Source organism: Onychomys torridus, chromosome 16, assembly GCF_903995425.1.
Source record: "Onychomys torridus chromosome 16, mOncTor1.1, whole genome shotgun sequence".
Lineage (NCBI taxonomy): Eukaryota > Metazoa > Chordata > Mammalia > Rodentia > Cricetidae > Onychomys > Onychomys torridus.
The window spans coordinates 6,773,132-6,796,199 of NC_050458.1; the positions used below are offsets into that span (position 1 = coordinate 6,773,132).

At 35.8% G+C, this 23,068-nt stretch overlaps 1 protein-coding gene across 24 annotated transcripts in view; it reads left to right on the top strand.

Moving 5' to 3' along the window:
- Rims2 (regulating synaptic membrane exocytosis 2) overlaps nucleotides 1-23,068 on the top strand; it is a 465,362-nt gene that overhangs the window by 165,248 nt on the left and 277,046 nt on the right. For 5 of the 24 annotated variants that reach the window (XM_036208690.1, XM_036208700.1, XM_036208691.1 and 2 more), the window contains exon 1: nucleotides 4,206-4,888. The exons of 14 other annotated variants lie outside the window; for them this stretch is intronic. In XM_036208690.1, the coding sequence (XP_036064583.1) occupies nucleotides 4,767-4,888 (122 nt within the window). In that variant the 5' untranslated portion in view covers nucleotides 4,206-4,766. Of the gene's footprint in view, nucleotides 1-4,205; nucleotides 4,889-23,068 lie in introns of those variants that run through there. 5 more of the 24 variants (XM_036208709.1, XM_036208708.1, XM_036208710.1 and 2 more) reach the window with 2 other exon arrangements.

A 23,068-nucleotide genomic window follows, 5' to 3' on the forward strand; every position in this document is an offset into this window, starting at 1 on the left:
GACTATATGTATACAACTATATGCTTTAAGAAATTAAAAGCTCTGTTAGTACTTCTAGATTTTTGTCATGACTTCAAATATTTGTGTCATCACAATCCCCATAACTATGCTTTCCATAGTTAATTTCATTAGCTATGCTTAGATATACTAGTTTAGTTGTTTGCAGGTTAAAGAGTATTATAGGGATGTTGTGATACATTTGTTTACATTTACTTATTTTTATGTGTTTGTATGTGTGTGGATGTTGTTCATGTGTGAGTACAGATATGTACAGGCCATGGTTCATGAATGAACTCAGGGTCAGGCTACGCAGAAAGCATCATTTCCCTTTGAGCCACCCTGTTGGCCCTACTTTGTTACTATTAAAAATTTAAAGTGAGCCAGATATTATGGCTCATGCTTTTATTCCCTCTTTGAGAGGTTAAGGCAACAAGATCCCCATGTTTTAGGCCAGCCTAGGCTGCTACATAATGAGTTCTAAGTCATGAGGTTAGCCTTTGCTATGGTGTGGGATCTTGTTTAAGAAAAGAAAGTACTAGAGCTGGTGAGATGGCTCTGTGGGTAAGGATGCTTGCAACAAAGCTGGATGACTCAGGCTCAGTCAGTGGACGCACATGATGGGATAAGAGAACCGATTCCTTCAAGTCATCTGCCATGAGCTTACAGGGGCAAATGTGTACACACACACACACACACACACACACACACACACACACACACACACACACAGATGACAGACAGACATATAAAAATTAAAGCTAAATGTGCACATATTTAAAATAACAAACCTAACTATGCCCTGAGTAATGGTGCCTTGTCAAGTAAGAAACTTGTGTTTCTTATCAGGTAAGAAATATCACCAGAATCTGACTCTTTCCTTTTGAGTTTATGTTAATTTTCTTAATATTTAACTAGCATCTCTTAGATATTTGTAAACCAAAACTTATAAATGACCATGAATTTGACTTTTTGAAGATAATATAAAGAAATTAGCATTAAGTTTGGTTTTATTATTTAGATGTTTCATAGTAACAAATTATATTACTATAGAATTTCAGAAATTTGTTAAAGGAGTCTGTTGCTAATGGACATTCATAGCTAAACAGATGGAAATTAGTAAGATGGTATATGATTTACTTAAGCACTGCTAAGCATATATTTAAAGGCCCATTCTTAACTCCCACTTCTACTGGTTAGTGATTATCTTGTAATTATAGGGTTATTTGTACAAACTATTGAAAGTTTGCCTTTTCTTGTATAAAGAAATTGTTATTTTTATATCCTGAGGTAATATTAGTGTTTTGACTTTTAATTTTTCTGTTTTGTACATTTTTAATTCTTTGATTATATCACTAAATATTGTTCCAAAATGCTTTACCAATGTAGGCTATTGCCAATATGATGGTCACTTGGTCAATATTTTGCCTATTTAACAGGTGAAAAACTTTGTTTTCATTTTTTGTAATTATTTTAATTGCTCTTGGATTGAACTTCAGGTGTTGAATGGCATTTTATGTATCTACTTAAGTTGCCTTTGCTTTGAAATGCTTCTAAGCACTTCTGAACCTGGGAACTCTTACCAAGCCTGCTGTTTGCAGTGAGTTGCTAAAGATCTTAGTGGAACAGCCACACAGAGCTAAGGCATTTCCTCATCACTTCTAGTGTTAAATTCCATTTCTACTAGACTAGATAGAGATGAGGTCACTCTTAGTTGTGAGGCATTTCTTAATTTACTGAAGTTTTCTGGAAAAGGGAAATCATAAGTATTATCTGCCACTGCCATCTGCTGAAAAGGACACTATAGGCATGCATGAGAAAACTATTTTTTGATCAATACATGTGATAAAAATTACACCCGAATTTAATAGTTAAATATTTTTATCAGTAATTTGCTTCTATAAGTTCTTTATAGTGAGATTTCTAAATACTGTGTATTGTAGAGTTTATAAAATACATTATGTACATTACATATTTAATCCAATAATAACTCTAGAAGATGAACGAGGGTGCTAGTTTTGATTTGAAGAAGTAATTATATACTAAATATATAAAATGAACATCCTGGGGAATCATAGCTAACAATGGTTCAGCCAGTGCTGAGATCCAGCTCTTGGCAGACAGACTCAGCGATTGCTAGTCTCCTTGTGTGGGTTGATGTACACTATAACAAGAACATGGGGCCAACAGCTTTAACAGTCTTTGCAACTTGAGACCCTGGCCAGTTACAAAGTCCATCAAATCACAGGGTTTTTATTCATAAACATAGTAATTCTTCTCTTCATGAACTTATTGCATGATGTGATAACTTGTGGTAACTTGAAAACAAGGAGGCATCAGATAAACATAGATATACCAGAAAAATTGAACCTTTCGCTGATTTTCATATTCCATCTATGGAGGAGGTTCCAAAAAACTAACAATTTAATAAAGTCTGTATCTTTTTATGTAACATGCTTATTGTACACTGACTGTATGGGTCACTGTGCTAAATGGCTAAAACAGAGTGCAAGACACAATTCAACGGATGAATGAATGTTTCAAATTCTGTCAGGTAACTATATGGATTTTACTTTCTCACGTACTGTAAAGAGGAAGTGAGGTCATGAGGAGAAGGACAGAATCTAGACCTGAAGTCTTGATTTGCAGTTGACCCACTCAGAATTAGTAGGACAAAGGGAAGGTAGTGATGGCGAGGAGAATAAGAAGTGCCATTGAGGGACGTGGAGGAGACAGGAGGAGACAGGAGGAGACAGGACAGCAGGGGCGGTGGTGTGTGAGTTGTATGGAGAGAGCATAAGCTAAATCTCTGAGCAAGCCAGTTGATGTAATTTTGGTGAGTTCAAGGATTCATCTTAAAGATTCATTTCAGTGATATCTCTGGTGCTTAAGCTACTTTCGAAACTCTTACTATGATCTGCCCCCAGATCCAATTTTCAGACACAGAAGAAACATTTTTTAAACAATAAAACATGGTTTATTCTATATTCATATAAATTATCAGACTTGTTTCAAAAGAGCTTTATTTATAAAAATTAAACCTATCCACAAGAACAGTTATTTAGCTAGTAAATCACATATTGTAAGCCACGAAATTAAGCCAAAAGCAGTAAGAATCTTAAAAATATATGCTTACATTTTGTAAAAATGGACCATTTTCAGATCAAAATGATCAAGTTATGATCAGAGTCCTAAAAACACACAGCATGTAGGGTTTCTTCTGATTGAGGTAGATGGAAGAAACACACTTAAACTTCTTGTGCATTAAAATGTAGACACATTTTCTCTTAACTGAATCTTTCTGATTGGGTCACGGGTAATAGTTTTCCTGTTCATCACTAGAGAATGGCTTATTTATAGTGGGTTCTGTATATGTGCCAATGACTTTGCACATGCATAGAAAATGGAGAGCAGGGACCCATGAAATGGACAGCGTAAAGACTCTCATTCCAAATACTCTTAAAAACTGTGCAATCATTAAAGTCCTGTTTTCCATTCCCTATAAAATGGTAGCAGAACTAACATATAAAGTATTTTTTGGGCAAGAAAAATAATTAAAAGGCATTGAAAACTGAAAACGTTCTTTATGAATGGACATGTGTGTGTTTGACAAATAGATTGATGGTCACCTATAAAATATGAAGTAATGACATCAAAATAAGGGCATTCTTAGTTTAGGTCAAATCTCTAGCTGAACATCTTAGATAAATGGCCCTGTACATAGAACCACCTAAGATTTCATCAGAGACAGTTATTTGCAGAGGATGGATGCTGGTTTGAGAGTCTTCTAAGACCATCGCTGGAACCTTCAGGAAGTAGGCTCTTCTACTGAAATAAATTGAGAATAATTGGTAAAAATATCTTTGATCATGGTTACATTTTTTAATTTATGGGAAATATTTTATATAATGTATCATTTAGTTGGGTTTTAATTAAGATGGTAAAATATTTTTCCATAATTACATAACCCACTATATAGTCACTGTATAGAGCCTTTAAAAAGTGACCAGAAGGAACCCTATTAACTTTTCTTTAAAAATAATTTAGGGCGGGTTAAAAAAGAAATTAGTATGACCAAGTGCACGTTTTCTGAGTGTACTGTGCTGCAGAGTACAGCCTGAAAACTGTAGGTGGTGGAAGCCTGTTGTCTGTCATAGTCTGTCTTATTACTTCGTGATATTGAAAGGAGAACAGAGCACTTATTTTTAGTGTGTCAGTCCTGTGCAGTAGCTGGAAGAGACACATTCTCTGGCTGAAGTCATTCGTTTTTTTCAGAAAAGAGAAAGAGGCTGGAAACAATGCATAATTTCTCTTCTTTCCCAGTAGCAACATTGAGAAGATACCTTGTCCCGTTTTTTATTACTTACAAGGTTTTATTGCTGGCAGCCAGATGTGCAGAAACTCCTGACGACAGCATATATTCATTGCGTGTTTTTAATAGGCTTAGAGAAATATAAGTAGAGTACATGAAAGCAGCTCAGCCTCACACTTCAGCTGGGAATGCCCAAAGAGCTCGCTGCTGTTTGGAATTCTTGCTACAGTCAGGAGAACGCTGGAAGCTGCACAAGCCCTGAGTCTCTCCGACTGAATTAGAAGAATAATGACTGTACAATTAACTATCAACCTCTGCTCATTTAAGCACAGTTTTTACAGAGCTCAGGAGAAATATGGAACTTGATTGGCATGTTTTTATTTGATGGTGTCTGCAAATAGATGACTTTTAAAGACAGGTGGTAAGGAAAAATAAGAGGAGGATAAAAGGAAAGAAAATGCAATTTGAGACATTGCGCCAGGTCTGCAATTCTGTTTTATCTCATTTCCATGGGGTTTTTTCATCCCCACCAAATATTTTACAGAACGAGCTGTTTGGACAAACGCTGAACGATGCAAGGTGGGTAAGGCTAAAGTATATTTTTTTCTAAGATTATTTTCAGAGTAGTAAGCTTGTATGTCTGTGACATTGTTTGCCTTGGGCTATTAGTAGTATGGGTGCTGTTTTTTTTTTTTAAGCAAAATACGGCATTTACATAGCATTTTTAATTTGATTTTAAGAAGGAAAATCTCTTATTTTAGGGTATATTGAGAATGTTAAATGTAGATTGACCTCTGAAACATAATACAGATCAGGCTGTTTCACTGTCTCTTTCCTAATAAATAAAATGATTAATTTAAAATGCCTGATAGATGTTTTACTGCAATCATGGTAGTGATTGCATTGCACATATAAGCGTGGCACTGCATAGTCATGTGTGATTTGTTGGAAAATATGAATAAGCAATCATGCATGCTCTTGTAAAACATGCAGAAAATTTCTGGGCTAAGACATTTCTCTATGCAGGGTAGATCAATAATCACTCTTAAATAAGCTGTGTTGTGGAATTGCAGGCAGTATTAGGTTTGCTTCTTTGGGAGGATTCTTTATTTTAAATTTCTACTGCTCTTTCAAGTTATCTTTTTTTTTGTGGTGAAGGTTGTTCAGTTATGAACATATGTTCTAGATGGTTTTTCTGGCTCACACTAACGGAGGTATTCTACTGAAGAGAGCTTTTAAAATGCAGTTTTATCACTAGGCTCTTTCCTCATTTAAGTTGTTAGGGAAGGACTGATACAGATAGTCTGATAACACAAAAATGCTCTGAAATTTTCTAGAAATTGATGGAGGGGCTAACAGTGCTTAGAGTACTGAATGGTTTTATCGATCTACTTCTTTTAGGACCTCTGAATACTGTGAGGCAGCCTATTTTAGAGATAAAAAAAAAACCCTCATTGTACAATATGTATCTTAATATAGCAAGTGAGAAGGATGCTCTGAAAATGTATTGTCATTTAAAAATTTTCTTGGTGGCAAATATATTTGACCTTTTATTTATGTAGAGAGTTTTTTTTCCCTTAGGGAATGGACAGTTTTTTTCATTGTTTGCTTTGAGACTTCTCTAAGGAGTGACGGTATATGAAACGCTGGGGTATTCTACAGTAGGTTCTTTAAGACGTTGTTCTTATTCAGTAGCATATTATGTTACTTTCTTTAACTATTGTAAAACCATATATATATAGTGTATGTGGCTTTCTAAAAATTTCCATGAACAAGCTATCAGAGGTTTAGAATGAATGCTTTTATAGTCTTATCTTTATGTTTCGATATGGAGAGTTCCTGTGTGCCTCAGTCCATGCTCACTAGAGAAGTTGTGTTTTGGCAGCATGGTGTAGCACAGGTTCTCAGTAAGTGCTGGCAGTGTGCCCATTGCTCTGCCATTGTCTTGGCCTTATTTTGCTTTGTTGTTGACATGTTTATAATTTCAGTGCTCTTATTAAATTCTGGCATTTTATTTTGTCACAATTAAACAATATGTTGTGAAATTTCTAGTGCTCCCATCAATCAATATTGTTTAGTTTTCTCAGAAATACTAGTAAATAATGAACTTACTCCATTTTAGACAACAAATCATGCCTTTATAAGTTCTTATTGTTTTATTCTATAAAAATTCATGGCATTAATTTACAGATTGCTCTTTAGAAATAATCAACCAGTTCATTTATTTTTATGATTAAGCAAAAGCATTTGTGCACATAGTTATTTTGGAAGTATGGAGAGTGTAAAATAAGTATATGAATTCCCAATGTATATTACCCCATTTAACAGTTTGGGTCGTATTTTGTGTTTAGATTAGATAAATGGATTGCTTCAATTTTCTTATTCTGCTTCAATTCTCTTGCAAAGAAATGCCTGTGCCTCAGCAGAATGTTAGAGTTAATGTTGAAGCAAACCCAAACCCACTATTGTTAAAGTCTCCTTCCTCAACAACTTCAGGGAAGGAGGAGCAGAACTGTCATCTGAGGGTGCACGCAGAGTGGGGCCTTTCCGCTGGTCTGCACCTCAGGGGCTCCAAGTCCTTCAGTTACATAAGCCTCTTCAGTTGGGGTTGGTATGTGAGCAGTACAATTTTATTTTAGATTAGTTGGATGGAAGATTCAGTATTTGTGCCGACATATTAGTTATAATATTTGAGGTGACAGGAAAATAACATTGTAGATTTATTTGGCCAACTCATTTTATTCTGAATTGCTTTTTAGAAGAAATTTCTAAAATACTGTGCATCACTTGTGGGGAAATCCATTATGAAAAGGGGACCCTGCCTAACAGTTTTGAAATTAAAACTTTTCTTTGGTATCATTTCTATTTTCAAGTGTGTAATTCAACTTTTATCAGCTTTTTGATGGCAGTGAAGTGATTTCTGTGACATATTAGCAATAAAAGGTTAAAAGTTGAACATCTTTTTAATGTGCTGTAAAAACATTTCTAAGTTCAACTTGTCAAATAAGGAAAGATTTTATGTATGTCAGTAATATTGTGCAAATCATACATCACTGAACTGGAGATTAATTTGGATTGCCAAATCATTTTATTAGCTGTAAATAGTAGCTATATCTAAATAATCTAAATTTATAGATTTAGATTATTTAGAGTAGTTTTTGTTTGGAAACCATATAGTTTAACTATTTTGCTTCAGGCTGAACGTTCTTGGTTGGTCCTCTCTTCTTTATGGGCCTTCAGTACCATTTTAGAACATCAAGGAAACAGGAGATACAATCTGTTCTCCAGCAGCTAAGATGGGACAGCTAATGACCCAGCAATGAAAATGGAAAGTGCCTGGATTCTTGTAAATCACCGATGAAGCCTTTTAAGGAAATTCTTGTCATCTAGTCTTCTCATTGTGAGCTCATTTTCCCTCAAATTAAACTGGGAATTACCTGTATCATCAGTATACAAGTCCTCAAGTACTGAATTCATCATGAAATCTATTTTTTACGTTTTGCAATCCTGGCTTTGGAATTAAGATTAAATATGTTTGGACTCTGTCTGTGATGGAGGGCACTGCACTGAGTTAACAGTTGCTATGGGCAACACTCAAATGAACATAATAACAATGACCTGTTTTGTAATAAAATTTATGTAAAAGTATACTTTATTCTCTAAATTTTTCTCTTTATTGGTTTTTAGCATTGTCATACAGTGAAGAAATACATATTTTCCTTTAGATGCAATTATTGTTTTGGTCATTAAATGTGTGACAGTCAGCTTGCTGTTCCATCTGACCAGATAGGGGCACAATAAGACTGGAATTTATTCAGAAAAGATACCAAAAATATTTTCTCTTCCTTGTACATATATGCAATGGGATATGCAGAATTTTTAAACTAAGATTAAACCCCAGTAGAGTAAGGACTGTTGTTTTGTTGACGGTCTAATGGAGGTTGCACAAGTGACATGATCTGTTTAGCTGGAGTAGACCCGCCTCACACCTGTTGACCTTGATTGCTATCAGTGCTACTTTTTTTTCTCACAGAAGTGTTTGGTGGTACATGATAGACCACTATGTAATAAAATGAATTATAAATCTTTAACTTACCTAATGGAAATACATCATTTCTATTGTAACACTACAACAATTCTAAACGTCAATGTTTTGATGATTTTTCCAAATAAATGTTTATTTAGGATGGTAGTACTTATGGTCAAATGTATTTAATCCTTTACAGACCATTAGGTATTGCTTCAGTTTATTATGAAGCTACTAATTTGTGTTCATAAATTCTGGCACAGGCACTGTTATTCATGCCTGGCATTAGTGATTGCTCTGACACTGAGGGAGCAGCATGCTGTCTTTTCAGAGCTTGAGGATGCACTCTGCACACTGTGTGCACTGTTGTGCTTGGCACAATCATAGCACCATCATTTTTCATTTTCGGAATACTTCCTGGACCATCTATATTCAGGGGCATAAGGAATTGAATTCATCATGAAATGTAATTGTTAATTTTTGTGATCCTGTCTTTGGAAGCAAAGGAAATATGTTTGGATTCTAGAAACTATCTTAACATGACACATTGAGTTAGCAGTGGACCCAATTTATGTATATAAACTTTATTAAGTATATTTTTTAAACATTATTAGAGCCATGGAAGGCTATTTTTACAATTGTTTGTGTTTGATTTCTGAGAAAAATGACTTAAGTCAGATATGTGTATCATTGACATTTTTACAGAAATATTTATTATGATCCTTGATTGTATATCATAATTAACATAGATGCTTAATAATTATATTGGTTATATTTAAGTGATTTCTTCAATGACCTAATTTATAAAGCAACTGCTTTTGATGATAACTAATAGGTTAATATAAATATTAATTTTCTTATCAATTTATAATAATCTAAGGAAGTTAAGCCAGTTATTATTAACTTTACAAATGCTGTTGCTGTTTGTTGCATGGTAAAATGCACTTATTTAATGTTTGCTGTGGTCCTCTGAGCTGTCTCTATATCTAGTTGTGAATTACTCACAAAAGTTTATGCCCTCAAAAAAGTCAGTGCTTGGAGGCATGTACAGTTTGAAATTTGATTCTGAAATTTGAGGAATTCGATGTGATTCTAAAGCATGGGTGAACACTTCTTACGGGGAACTTTAACCATTGCAGGATGAGTACTCTATCTTTGCCCAGTACTTTAAGGTGGTACTTTAACAGAGAGGATTCTTTCTTTGGAGTTTAACTCAGAGATATATCTGTTTTAGAACAGGAGGCACAAGAATCATGTTGAGTTATAAGAAACACAGTTTGAAACTTTTCTGGTCCACCACTGTCATATTACTCTGGAACAAACTAAAGTCCAATTGCTTAAATTAAACTCAAGCTTTAGATGAACTTATATCCATGTAAACCTTTTCATCTTTTACTGTGAGACTTTTGAAGTAGTGATTTGCCCCTGACTTTCTATGGCACGTGTAGCTGTATGGCTGGGAGTGTTGCTTTGTGTGCCTGCTTATTCTCTGTATGTACCTGTGGGAACACCAACACATATGCTGTTATAACTGCAGGTGAGATTGTGTGTGTTACATACATACACTCTTCTTCATTGATGCACAACATTCCATTTTATGAACATACCACGATCTTACACAGATCTTTAGTCTGGACAGATAAGTTTATGAATTTCTAAAATTGGAATTTGTAGATTATAGGGCATTTTCTATAGTTAGTCTTTTATAAAATGGTTGTACTCTATAAGCTTCCACTGACATGTTTGAATATCTGTGGTAAAAATACTTTGACTAAAGCCACTGAATGGAAGGGTTTTACTTGATTATTGTTCCAATGGTTGGAAGGGAGTGGAGACAAGATCAGAGGCTGTCACATCACATTGTGTCTGCCTTTGGGAAGCTGAGAGAACAAGACACCAGGGTAGTCTACAGAGCCTCAGGCTCACCCCTGTTCCAGCACTTAAAGACTTCACCAACAACACTGCCTACCGGCCCAAGTGTCCAACATTTCCCTTTGAACCCAGAGCACTTCTGACACACCTGCTATCCCACTGGCTGTATTTATTACTATTTTTACTTCAAGACAGCAGTAGTTCTTGATATTAGTATTTCTATGTTTGGTCATTTTAATGAGTTTTTTTTAATGTCATTTCCTTTTGAGCATTTTTTTATTATTATTTTCCCAATAGCTAACGACGTACGTGAACAACTTTTTAAGTGTTTATTGACCGTTTGTATATGCTTCTCTGTGGAGCATCTGCCCTCTTCTTCCTACAGTTTTTATTTTCTACTTTACTGTTTAAAAATATCGTCAACTCCTAAGTCAAAAACCATATTCTATTTACCTTTGATTAGATGGAATTTTAGATTTTTAGATTAGATCAACCACCGATTAAATTTTGTTTTTATAGTGTGAGCAATGGGGCCGAGATGCATGCTTTTCCAGATAATAGTCAATTGTCCTCCTGTGAGTTGCTGAAAAGACTTAAGGATGTGTCTTCTATTCAGCTGTTTTGAATAAAGCTAACATAGAAAATTGAATCATTGTATAAATGTGGCTCTATTTCTGAATTCCCTTTTCTGTTCCATTGGTTTATTTTTCATTTTATGTAGCACTCTGATCTTTATAGTAAACTGAGTCAGTTAGTATGTCTTACACTTGTATTCTTTTCATGTTTAGTTGGTGTCTTTATAGGTGTTTATCAATTCTTAACTCACAGTCCCCTCCGTTACCCTGTCTTACACTGCTCTTTGGTCCTCTTCCTCCACACAGTCCATCTGCTTTTATGATGTATATGTCTATATATTATATAAATCTGGATTCCTCATATGAGAGGAAACAGGTAATATTTTTCTCTCACTTTGGGTTATTTTGCTTAAAATGATGACCCTCAGTTCTCTGGATTTCCATGCAAATACTATAATTTCATTCTTTCTGATGAAATAAGACACCACTGCATAGATATATCATGTTTTCATTTAATTATTTAATCTTTAAAGTGTGTGTGTGTGTGTGTGTGTGTGTTTGTGTGTGTGTGTGTGTGTCCAGACAGGCTCATTTGTGTATGAATGTGGATGAGCAGGTGAGGTGGCGTGCATGTCGGGTCACAGGAAAACCTTGGGTGTTGGTCCTTCCACGTTGTTTGAGGCAGTGGTATCATTGTTTGTTACAATGCATTCGAGTCCATCTGTCCTGTGAGCTTCCTGGAATTCTCCTGTACCTGCTTTCCAGTTTCCAATTATTGCTTTTGTGCAGGTTAAGGTGATTAGAAATCAGATCCTCAGATTTGAGTGGCAATCATTTTATCTACTAAACTGTCTTGCCAGCCCATAGGCAGATTCCACATCCTGGCTATTGTGCATTGTTTGTAGTGAACTTGGATGTTCAAGTGTCAGTATGGTATACTGACTTCTGTTCTTTCAAGTATATTCCTAGAAGTGGTGGTGTTGAGTAGTTATACTTTGAGGCAATTGTATGTGTGTCTGTTGTGTGAGTGTGTTTATGTGGATGCAAGAAATTGTTGTTGAGTTTCTTCTTAAGTTGTAAGATAGTGTTTCTCTTTGAACTTGGACATTCTGATTTGGCGACACTGGCTGACCTGCTGGTATACTCCTGCTCTTTCTCCCCAGAGCAGCAAACATTTACCTAACTCAACCAACCCTCCACCACTGAACTTTTTCAATAACTTTCAGTTCCAAGTGGAAACAGGGTTCTAGTTTTATTATTTTGTATGCAGATGTCCAGTTTCCCCAGCATCATTTGTTGAAGTGCTTATATTTATGTTGATAGCCAGTTTTGGCAACTTTATTGAAAATCAGGTTGTTCTAGCTGTGTAGGATTATTTGTGTGTCTTTTATTCTGTTGGCACACACACACACACACACACACACACACACACACGCACGCACGCACGCATGTGCACACACACGCTGGTTCCATGCTGTTTTTCTTACTAAGTATGTAATACAGTTTAAGATCAGGTATTGTGTCATCTCCAGTGTTGTTCTTACTGTGACATAGTCCTGATCCTGTATACGTTGTCACTACAAAATTTACTTCCCAGTTGTTATAGATGTTTTGTAGATTGGTTGTGTTGTGTACACAAAGTCATCTCAAACCTATAGAGACCATTTTTAGTTCTTACTCCATATGTATGCCTTTTTCCCTGTCTTACAACCAATAATATATTATCAAAAACAAAGTGTTGGAAGTTTGCAGTAATGGTATTGTACTTACATTTGACTTTAAATATTTTTGAGGATTTCCTTAAAATAGAAGTACCATGAATTTCGTTCTATCAGGTAATATAGTGAGTATCTGACACTGTCAAGTCAGAATAACTAAACACAAACTCTCCCACTTTGGTGTGTTGCTGACCAGGTGTGTGGGTTCTTTGAAGAACTGTTTGTGATTGCGTCGCAGTATTGGCCTCTATGAATTAAAACATTTCTGATATGATGTAAATGGATAGTCTGAGTATTTTTTAATTACTTGATTTAAACACATGAACTTTTATTTCTAGTTATTCTTTTGTGTGTCAGGTTTTATTTTAACTTAAAGTTGCATCTTGAGCCTTTGTGAATTGGCTTGTTGGATTTAAACTGGGCAATTGAAATGTGATTTTTGTGCAATAACAATCCAAACAAAAGTTGTGAAAGTCTCTTAGTTTACTTTTTTTTTAAAAAAATTTTTTTCAGTGGTTGTGCTACTTGTGTTATATTTAGGAAGTGGTCTCCAGTGCCAATGCCTTCAAGGTTACTTCCTACTTTCTCTTCTATCAGGTTAGAGTAACTGGATTTATGTTGAGGTCTTTGATCCATTTGGACTTCAGTTTCATGCATTGGAATAGATATGAATTTTTTTTGCATTCTTCTACATGTTGACATCCAGTTATGCCAGCACCATTGGTTGAAGATGCTCTCTTTTTTCCATTGTATAATTTTATCTTCTTTGTCAAAAATCAGGTGTTCATACAGGTTTAGAATAATGTCAGGGTCTCCAATTTGATTCTATTGATCCATGTGTCTGTTTTTATGCTAATACCAAGCTGCTGTTGTTGTTGTTGTTGTTATTATTATTATTATTATTATTATTATTATTATTATTATTATTATTATAGCTCTATAGTAGAGTTTGAAGTCAGGAATGGTGAAGCCTCTGGAAGTTCCTTTATTATACAGGGTTGTTTTGGCTATCCTGAATTTTTGTTTTTCCGTATGAAGTTGAGTATTGTTCTTTCAAGATCTGTGAAGAATTGTGTTGGGGTTTTGATGGGGATTGCATTGAACCTGTAGATTGTCTTTGATAAGATGGCCATTTTTACTATATTGATTCTACCTATCCAAGAGTGTAGGATCTTTACATATTCTGATTTTTTCAATTTCTTCTTTAAAAACTTAATGTTTTTGTTGTACAGGACTTTTGCTTGTTTGGCTAGAGTTACCCAAGGATATTTAATGTTGTTTGTGGCTATTGTAGAGTTTCTGATTTCTTTCTGAGTCTGTTTATCATTTGTATATAGGAGGGCTATTGATTTTTCTGAGTAAATCTTGTATCCTGCCACATTACTGAAATTTTTTTTAAATCAGCTTTATGAGTTTCCTATTAGAATATTTGGGGTTTCTTATGTATACTATCATGTCATTTGCAAACAGCAAAAGTTTGACTTCTTCCTTTTCAATTTGTATCCCTTTGAAATCCTTTTGTTGTCTTATTGCTCTAGCTAGAACTTTGGGTACTCTATTTAATAGATACAGAAAGAGTGAACAGCCTTGTCTTGTTTCTGATTTTAGTGGAATCACTTTGAGTTTCTTTTCTTTTTTTTAAATTGTTTTCTTTATTATTATGTGTTTTAAATTTTATACATCAGCCATGGGTTCCCCTGTCCTTCTCCCTCCTGCCCCCAGCCCCACCCTCCCCCCAGCCCCTTCCCTCCATTCCCATGTGCTCCAGGATCAAGGCACCCCTGGGGATTCATTTAAACCTGGTGGATTCAGTACAGGCAGGTCCAGTCCCCTCCTTCCTGGCTGAGCATGTGTCCCTGTGTAAGCCCAAGGTTTCAAACAGCCAGCTCATGCACTAAGGACAGATCCTGGTCCCACAGACTGGGTGCCTCCCAAGCAGATCAAGCTATTCAATTGTCTCACTTATCCAGAGAGCCTGATCCCGCTGGGGGCTCCACAGCCTTTGGTTCATAATTCATGTGCTTCCATTCGTTTGGCTATTTGTCCCTGTGCTTTTTGCAATCTTGGATTCAACAATTCATGCTCTTGCAGACCTTCGTCTTTCTCGACAGTTAGACACCTGGAGCTCCACCTGGGGACTGGCTGAGGATCTTTGCATCATGCATCTGTTTGTAGATTATCTTACAGTTTCTGTAATTTTTCGATGGAATGCATCCTTCCCTTTTAGATAGAAAAATGATGATTTTTTTTCATACAGTATATTCTGATTGTGGTTTCCCTTCCCAACTCTTCAAAGATCTTCCTCCTCTCCTCACCCACCCACCCACTCCCCTCCTTACCCACCCAATTCCACACCTTCTTTCTCTCTCTTTAGAAAACAAATTTAAGATCGACTTATCTGTTCTTTCATGATCAACAGGATAAAAAGCGTAGTAAATTTTTAATTACACATTTTTCATTTTTTAAAATTATCATTTCATTTTTTATTCTTTTTTTGTAATATCTTACCTTTTTACTGTTTTCTTTCTCATTATGAGTCCCTAATCTTTACTTCCTTAGATATTGTTGATATAGATAGTGGTGTGAAACATCCTTTTTCGCTAATTATTTTAATATCCAGGTTGTATCTCATTCAATTTTAAGTGATGACTTTTTCATGTATTAATTATGTTTTGAATTGTATTTTTCATATATGGAATTGTCTTTTGGATATGAAAATATTTTATCTGTTTTTCTGGAGTGTGGTTTAATGTAGGATCTTGAGCCTTCCCTCAAACTGTGTTTTCCTTGAGGTGATGGTAGCTGAAATGTTATTATTTTAATTTTATCTGACTTGTATATAAATATTTAATTAGAGTGGAAGGAAACAGAACAGGGTACTTATTAGAATCAGGAACACTCGCTCCTTACATTCTCATGAGATGTGCTTCCAGGGCAGTGGTCTTCTTTTCTCATCTTCTCTTGAGTCAAGGTCTCAGATAGCACAGGCTCTTCTTAAATTCTTTGTGAGACTGAATGTGGGATCAAACCCAGGCTTTTGTACATGCTGGGCAAGCACTCTGTATCTACATCCCCAACCCACAAAATATATTTTGTACAGGAAGTTTTAAAGAAAATTTCATGATGTTTATAATTAGAATGAGTAGGCTAAAGATGAAATTCTAGTTTTTAGAACAATGTCTAAGCTTAAAATATGACTATCTGTGATTATGAACAATCTTAAAAATTTTTCAATCCCCACACCTTATTTTTTACAATCTATTTCTGAACATTGTTCTTTTTGTGTGTTCTTCTATGGTACAGCTCTATTTCAAAATGAAATATGGCGATCATAAGAATAGGACTTGCTGCATTTTCTAGAAAAACTGAACAGATTGTTCTAAGAACTATTTACACAAAATGCAAATCTGGAGATGAAAATACATTTGAAGCTTAAAGCAATGTGTGCTTTGAAGAATATTATCCTGTTTCCCATGAAGTGCATACAGTGAAGGAAATGCTTGTTTGTATTCTTTACTATTGGTATTGTAACAAATGCATGCAGGAACAGCTTCAACTAAATGAAGTACCAAGCTGGATTATATAATGCAAATATCATAATTCTTTACCTGCTTATGTGTCAGTCATAAATTTTTCTACTTTTTCATTGATTCATTTTCTATTTTATAGTAACAAATGACTACAAATTGAATGAGCCAACCATTTCTTTATTGTCTTGCAGTTTTATAATCAGAAGCCCAGTTGTACTCAGATGGGTCCCAGGGCTGAACCCCAAGTATAGAATGGCCATCTCACAGCTTCTGGGAAGAGTTTATTTCACCTGCCTTCGGATAGTTGGCAACAGTTAGTTCTTTCCAGCTGTCACACAAAATCCCCATTTCTTTGGGAATTGTTGGGGCAGGGCTGATAGAGGTCTCTTGTAGTTAAAATTAGGGTTCCCTCATCCTTCAAAGCCATTCATGATTGGCATATCCAATCCTAATGCTTGGAATATTTCACAATTTTTTTCTACTACAAGCAAGAAAATATTTGTGCTGTTCAAGGAGTCCTGTGATTGAGTTGAAGTATCTAAGTTATGTTTCTTTTGATGAACTCTGGGTCAATGAATTAATAACCTTAAAACCCATGTTAAGAAAATCGCTTTCAATCAAATGACACAATGCAGTCGCAAATTCATTGCCATATTGAAGTCATATGGTTTTAGATGGAAACGTAGAATTGGAGATAAAACGTTTTCAGAATTTTCTTACTAGACAGCATAAGAAGAAATACTTAAATTGAAATCATACACATTGGTAACATAACATCAATGAATACAAATTGGATGCTTAGACTAGTGGATTACAATATTATCTTTAATCCTTATTCTGTGTGTTTATGTTCACCAAAATGGTTTGATATCTCCCCCCATCCTCTGTTTTTTTTTTTTTGGTGTGTGTGTGTGTGTGTGTGTGTGTGTGTGTGTGTGTGTGTATGTGTGTGTGTATGTGTGTGTGACCCAGGAGTTTCATTAGGGTTAGTTACAGGGGCATAGGTGAGGTTGGTTTTGTAGTTTTGACTCCTTATGTATTCTGGGTAATAATCATTTGTAACAAGTAAATATTTCTTTACTGTCATTTTGATTATGCTTACCTTATCAATGTAAAATTAGGAGGTTATAATCTTACATATTAATTTTCAGTAGAAATGGGTAAGTTCACTTGAAAGCTATCTAATCTTTAATGTTTGATTTGATTGGTACCTTGTAGGAAAATTTTTGTGCTTTTATTAAACTTCTGATTAAAATTACTCCTTTACCTGATATGTGCTATTTAACCTATTATAGTACTTTACTACTTAGAAGAGGTTCAAGTACAACTTTATGAAAATTCGTCTATTTTAATTTTATATATATTACTCATTATATAACATGTTTGATGGTACATAAGTGTAAAATGTTAAACTTGTATGTGTAAGTACAGGTTACCATAAATAATAATGTAGAATTCCAGTGTTTGCCTGATGCACAGCACTATACCAGTATAAGAGGAAGCCAAATAAAAATGTGCCCAGCTTTTAAAGTGTTACCTTCTGTCTATTATCATTACCTTTTCCATATTTATCTCAAGAAAGTCAGACGTTGTGTTAGCAAGTTGGTTGTTTTAGTCTGCGCCTACCTGAGGGCAGTTGTTAGGCTTCTGTACTCAGCAGCTTGCTTTTTCTCTCTTAATCACTGCCACCACAGCTGGCATTCTGTTTGCTTACTTCTCAAAGGTTAGGTTTTCTTTAACAGTTTTATTTGTGCATGTTTTTATGTGTATGTTTTCATGTGGAAGTGTGAACATGCATGTTGTGCTGTGTGTGTACTTGAATATGTGTGTGATTGCCATGGAGGCTAGAGATTGACATTGGGTTTCTTTCTGATCATTGTGCATTTTATGTTTTGAGACTGGGTCTCTTACAACCTGGAGCTCACCAGTTTGGCTAAACTAGCTGGCTTGGAAGTCCCAGGATCTGTGTCTCTGCCCACAGTGCTGTAGTTTCTGGTGCTCCCCACCCAGTGCACACAGCTTTTACTGGGGTGTTGGGGACCTAAATTAGGTCCTGCTTGCCCCGCAGTCATTTTAGCTGCCAAGCCTAGCTCCCGCCAAATGATTTGACTTTTCAAAATGAAACATTTTTTCATACAATATATTCTGAGCATGGTATCCCCTCCCCTAACTCTTCCCAGATCCTTCTCTATCACTGATCTAGAGGACATGGGACCTGAGAGAGAATGGAGTGGATGAATAAGGCAGACTAAAGTCTCATGCAATAGCCAAATGTATTTAGATCCCCAGACATTTCATACTGGAAGTATTAAGAAAGTTCTCATGAGTTCAAACTGTATACAATCATAAGGACAAGCCACACATGACCAAAACATATTTCTGTAGAGGTGTATAAAGGATACTTCAAACATTTCATTGAATAACAACAGCAAGGAGTGGCTAATCTAAGTAAACTCACTCTTAACCCCTCCACCTGGGAGGAACATGAAAACATTCCAAGAACAGTTCCATGTTCTGAAGAAACTGAGGTCACAAGACTGTTGTCAGGATTTTTGGGTGTGTTCTCACAAGCATTTCATCCCTGGAGTGTGTTCTGACATTTCTCACCTCCCTATCCGCCCAATTCCGTGCCCTTTTTCTCTCCCTTTAGAAAACAATCAAGCAAACAAATCAAAAACAAAAAGCACAACACACACACACACACACACACACACACACACACACACACACCCCATAAAAACACATTGTCGGAAACCATAATCTATAAGCCAAAGACCAAAGGGACAAAAATGCCCCAACCAAGCAATGTGAGACAAAAGTGTACTTGGAGTTCATTTTGTGTTGGCCATCCACTGCTGGGCGTGGAGCCTGCCCTTAATGTGGTTAGTGTACCCAGTGAGACTCTCCTTTGTAAGTTGATGGTGATTGCAGATCGCTTCTTGGTTAGGGGTGGGAGCTTGTGTCCACCTCTCTCTCAACACAGGAGCTCTGTCTGGCGTGAACCTGTGCAGGCCCTGTGTGTGCTGAGCAGGCTCTGATTTCATAGTGTACAACAGTCCTTTTGTGCCGGGATGGTACTGTTTCCTGGAGTCACCCATCTCCCACTCTTAGAACTTTTCTTTCTCTTCTTCGAACAGCTCCCTGAACCCTGAGGAGATAGAGGGGGTTGCTTTTTAATTTAGTTTGCCATTAATCTCCTGAAATTCTTCCAGTTCCTGAATGTATATATCTCTCCTCCCACTAAATCCTTTTATAAATTCCTTGCAGTTAAAGTGCTTCTCTGCTAATTGCAGCATGCTGGTCATCTTTAGTACTGTTTTGCTTTCAATTCTTATGACTATGGATTCATTTCCTCCTCTTTACATTGATTGTATATAGTTTCTTGTGGAGATTCTACTTTTGTGTTTCATTTAAAGGAAGTTCATCTGTCAGGCAGCTACATAACAGACAACCACCTTGGCAAACTCAATTTTAGGCTTTTCGTGATAGTATTCTTTTGTTTTTATTTTCCTATTTTTCTTTTGTCCATTGTCACTTTTGTGATGAATGTTTTTTTCTTTGTTCTTAGTGCATGGCCCTTGTGGAAACTCAACTGAATGCCAAGGATTTTCACAAATACCTTTCTAAGCTTGCTAATGGGACTGTTTCGTAGTAGCTCTCAACTTCAGAGAAGTATTCCCAGCGTTCAGCCCTTCCCAGTGCAGTCCATCATATTCCGGCCTGTGTCGTCAGCGTTCTCAAGCTTCATTGTTTCAGTGCTCATCTAATCCAGCCTGATCTCTTTCTGATACCGAGGATGGCAAAGAGGAAAAGTGTGTGTGTGTGTGTGTGTGTGTGTGTGTGTGTGTGTGTGTGTGTGAGAGAGAGAGAGAGAGAGAGAGAGAGAGAGAGAGAGAGAGACAGAGGGAGAGACGGAGAGAGACAGAGAGAGACAGAGAGAGAGACACCACTTACAGGCACTTGTAAGTCTCTTGATATGCTGCTGAGGTCTGCGCCCTGGTCAGCTGGCAGAGCAGTGCGTGCTCCTGAGCCATCTCTCAATCTTCCAAAATGTATTTTGTAGTCTTTAAGTTAGTTCTTGAGAATTTTATACAATGACTTTTGATCATATTTACCTTTCCCAACTCCCTCACATTCTCTGCCTTTCCTATCTAATTTGTGTCTTTTTTTCTGACTCCCCATTAAGGCCAGTTTGTAGTGTTCAAAAATTCTTAGATGGTGGCTTTCTACTGGAGTGTGGTTGACTTATCAGGAGCTACATGCTTGAAAACTGACTCTTCCTTTCTTAGTAGCTAACACTAACCACTACTTCATTCTTAGCTTCTCTGAGACCATTCTCTTTGCCTGGGCTCCACTTCATTATTCTTTAATTTGAGGTGTTGCTCATAGGGAGAAAGCAATGGAGAAACTTCATTCCACTTACAAACCCAGCTTGTGTTGTATCCTGTCCACTCTTAAATTGCTTACTTCATAAACTTTGCATAGTTTTCTATTGCTTATGGCAAGAAGACAAAGCTCTTTTGAAATCCATTGTTTTGCAATAATGTGGTAATTGTTCATGAATGTACTATCTCAAACTAGAGACAGAATAAGAATTAAATGTTTTCTTTTTACCTCACTCCATTATATTAACTTCTCCAATTTATGCTAATCAGATTAAGCCCAAAGTTCCCAATCCTTTTCTTTTTACATAGATTCTCAGAGTATGTACCCCTGAAAAGCATAGTTGTTTCATTTTTATAGAAAGGTACTTTTCTGCTTCCTGCTTAATTTTATACTTCACCTATATTGCTCTGGGATATGGTACATTCAACTGCTGAATAATATATATTTATTATTATTATTATTATTATTATTATTATTATTATTATGTATTTTAATTTTATACATCAGCCATGGGTTCCCCTGTCCTCCCCCCTCATGCCTCATCCCCTTGGTCCTCCAGGACCAAGACTCCCCTGGGGATTCATTTAAACCTGGTGGATTCAGTACAGACAGGTTCTGTCCCCTCCTTCCGGGCTGAGCATGTGTCCCTGTGTAAGCCCAAGGTTCCAAACAGCCAGCTCATGCACTAAGGACAGGTCCGGGTCCCACAGCCTGGGTGCCTCCCAAGCAGATCAAGCTATTCAATTGTCTCGCTTATCCAGAGGGCCTGATCCAGCTGGGGGCTCCACAGCCGTTGGTTCATAATTCATGTGCTTCCATTCGATTGTCTCAGTGGGCATGGTTTAGAGAGTGAGTGAGACAGGAAAGAGGCTTTCTGCATCATGCAGGGATGAGCTGGAAGTTCCAACCCAACAGCATAACTTCACTTTATATGAGTTGGTAAAATCTTGCACATAAAGCAAATTCTGTTTTTTAATTATTTACATTACACTTCTCAGTGATTTGTATTAGAGTAATACTCTGACCTCCTTTATATCATTTGATAAAAATATATAGAAAACTGTAATAAATTAAAAGCAAATGCTTTAGATTTTGTGATTTTAAAAGTAACTAATAAATACTATGACAATGAATTTTATAAAGCCTAAAAGTATAAGAAAATGAAATACACTTAGAATATGGCCTAAAAAGAAACTAATTAAATAATAATAAATAAATAATAATTTATTATTAACCGGTATTTATTTTAGTTAATATCTTGATTATTATTATTATGTCTTTTATAGTCTCAAGATTTTACTTCAAAAGATTATCTGATATCTAATGACTAGGTTAGAATATATTAGCTTTCTAAAACTAAACTGCAAAATTATTTTCCTAAAAGTCTAATTTAAATATATTTTCACCATAAATACATAAAATTGCTTTCCATCATTGACACTGATTACCTTCATTTTGTGCTAATTTTAATTTATTGATTTTGTTTGTTTGTTTGTTTTGTTTTTCTAGACAGAGTTTCTCTGTGTAGTTTTTGTGCCTTTCCTGGATCTCGCTCTGTAGATCAGGCTGTCTTCGAACTCACAGAGATCCACCTGACTCTGTCTCCCGAGTGCTGGGATTAAAGGTGTGTACCACCACCTTCTGGCTAATTTATTGGCCAATTTATTGATTTTTAAAATAAGTTCTAAGTGTGTTTTAAAGAATGTACTCATCTGTGTTAGTTTACTGTAGCTGCCATAGAAAGGTCCAGGCAACAGGGGGCTCAGCAGCAGAACCTCTGGAGGCTTTTAGTCCAAGACTAAGGTCTCAACAAGTGTAGCTCTTTCCTGTTCTGCAGCCAAGAGAGATGACCACCCCCTCTCGCTGTGTCTTAATGGTCTTTAGTCTGTGTGGATGGATATGTGCTTGGTCTGGATGTATAAATCTCTTCTAGTAAGCATACTAGTCACTGGGCCAGGGCCCACCCCATTGTAAGTTTCAACTAATTATGTCTTTCAGACTTCTATCTCCAAATATATATGTGTTTTTAGATATTGGGAGTTAAGGCTTTAACATATGCATTTTGAGATACATAATTCAGATCATGTATCATGTAATTGCCTGTCAAGGACAAATCAAGACATTTTCTTCTTTTCCTTGGAATTTATTGCTTCTATTTGAGTCTGCTTTTGATTGCACCTTAATATAACTTAATTGCTTTTTTAACTTTGAAAATTTAATTTATTTTTCATTGAAACAATGAATGTCTTCAGTAGTTTTAAAAGGAAACAGTGATATTTTCTAGGAATGTGTCTATTGGATACTTTTCTCTGATGTTTGTATGTAGTTAGGCATAAAATTTTGAATCGCAGTGAATTTTCTCAAATTTCTGTAAGGACCTAAATAATTATTTCTTCATCTGAGGATAAATTATGAGTGAATAGTGAAAATTTTTTGTCTGTAGTATTTTTTATAATGATAAGCAAACCTGCTTTATTATTTATTTTATAGCAGTGAGTTCTTTCATATAATATTATTGCATGCTATAATCATTTGACTTTTTTATAATTTGATAAAATAATATGAAAATTTATGTGTTGTAATTAAAGTAATTATTTTGGCATGTTTTGAATTTTAATTCTCTTTAAGACATCCTATTTATATGCATTTGG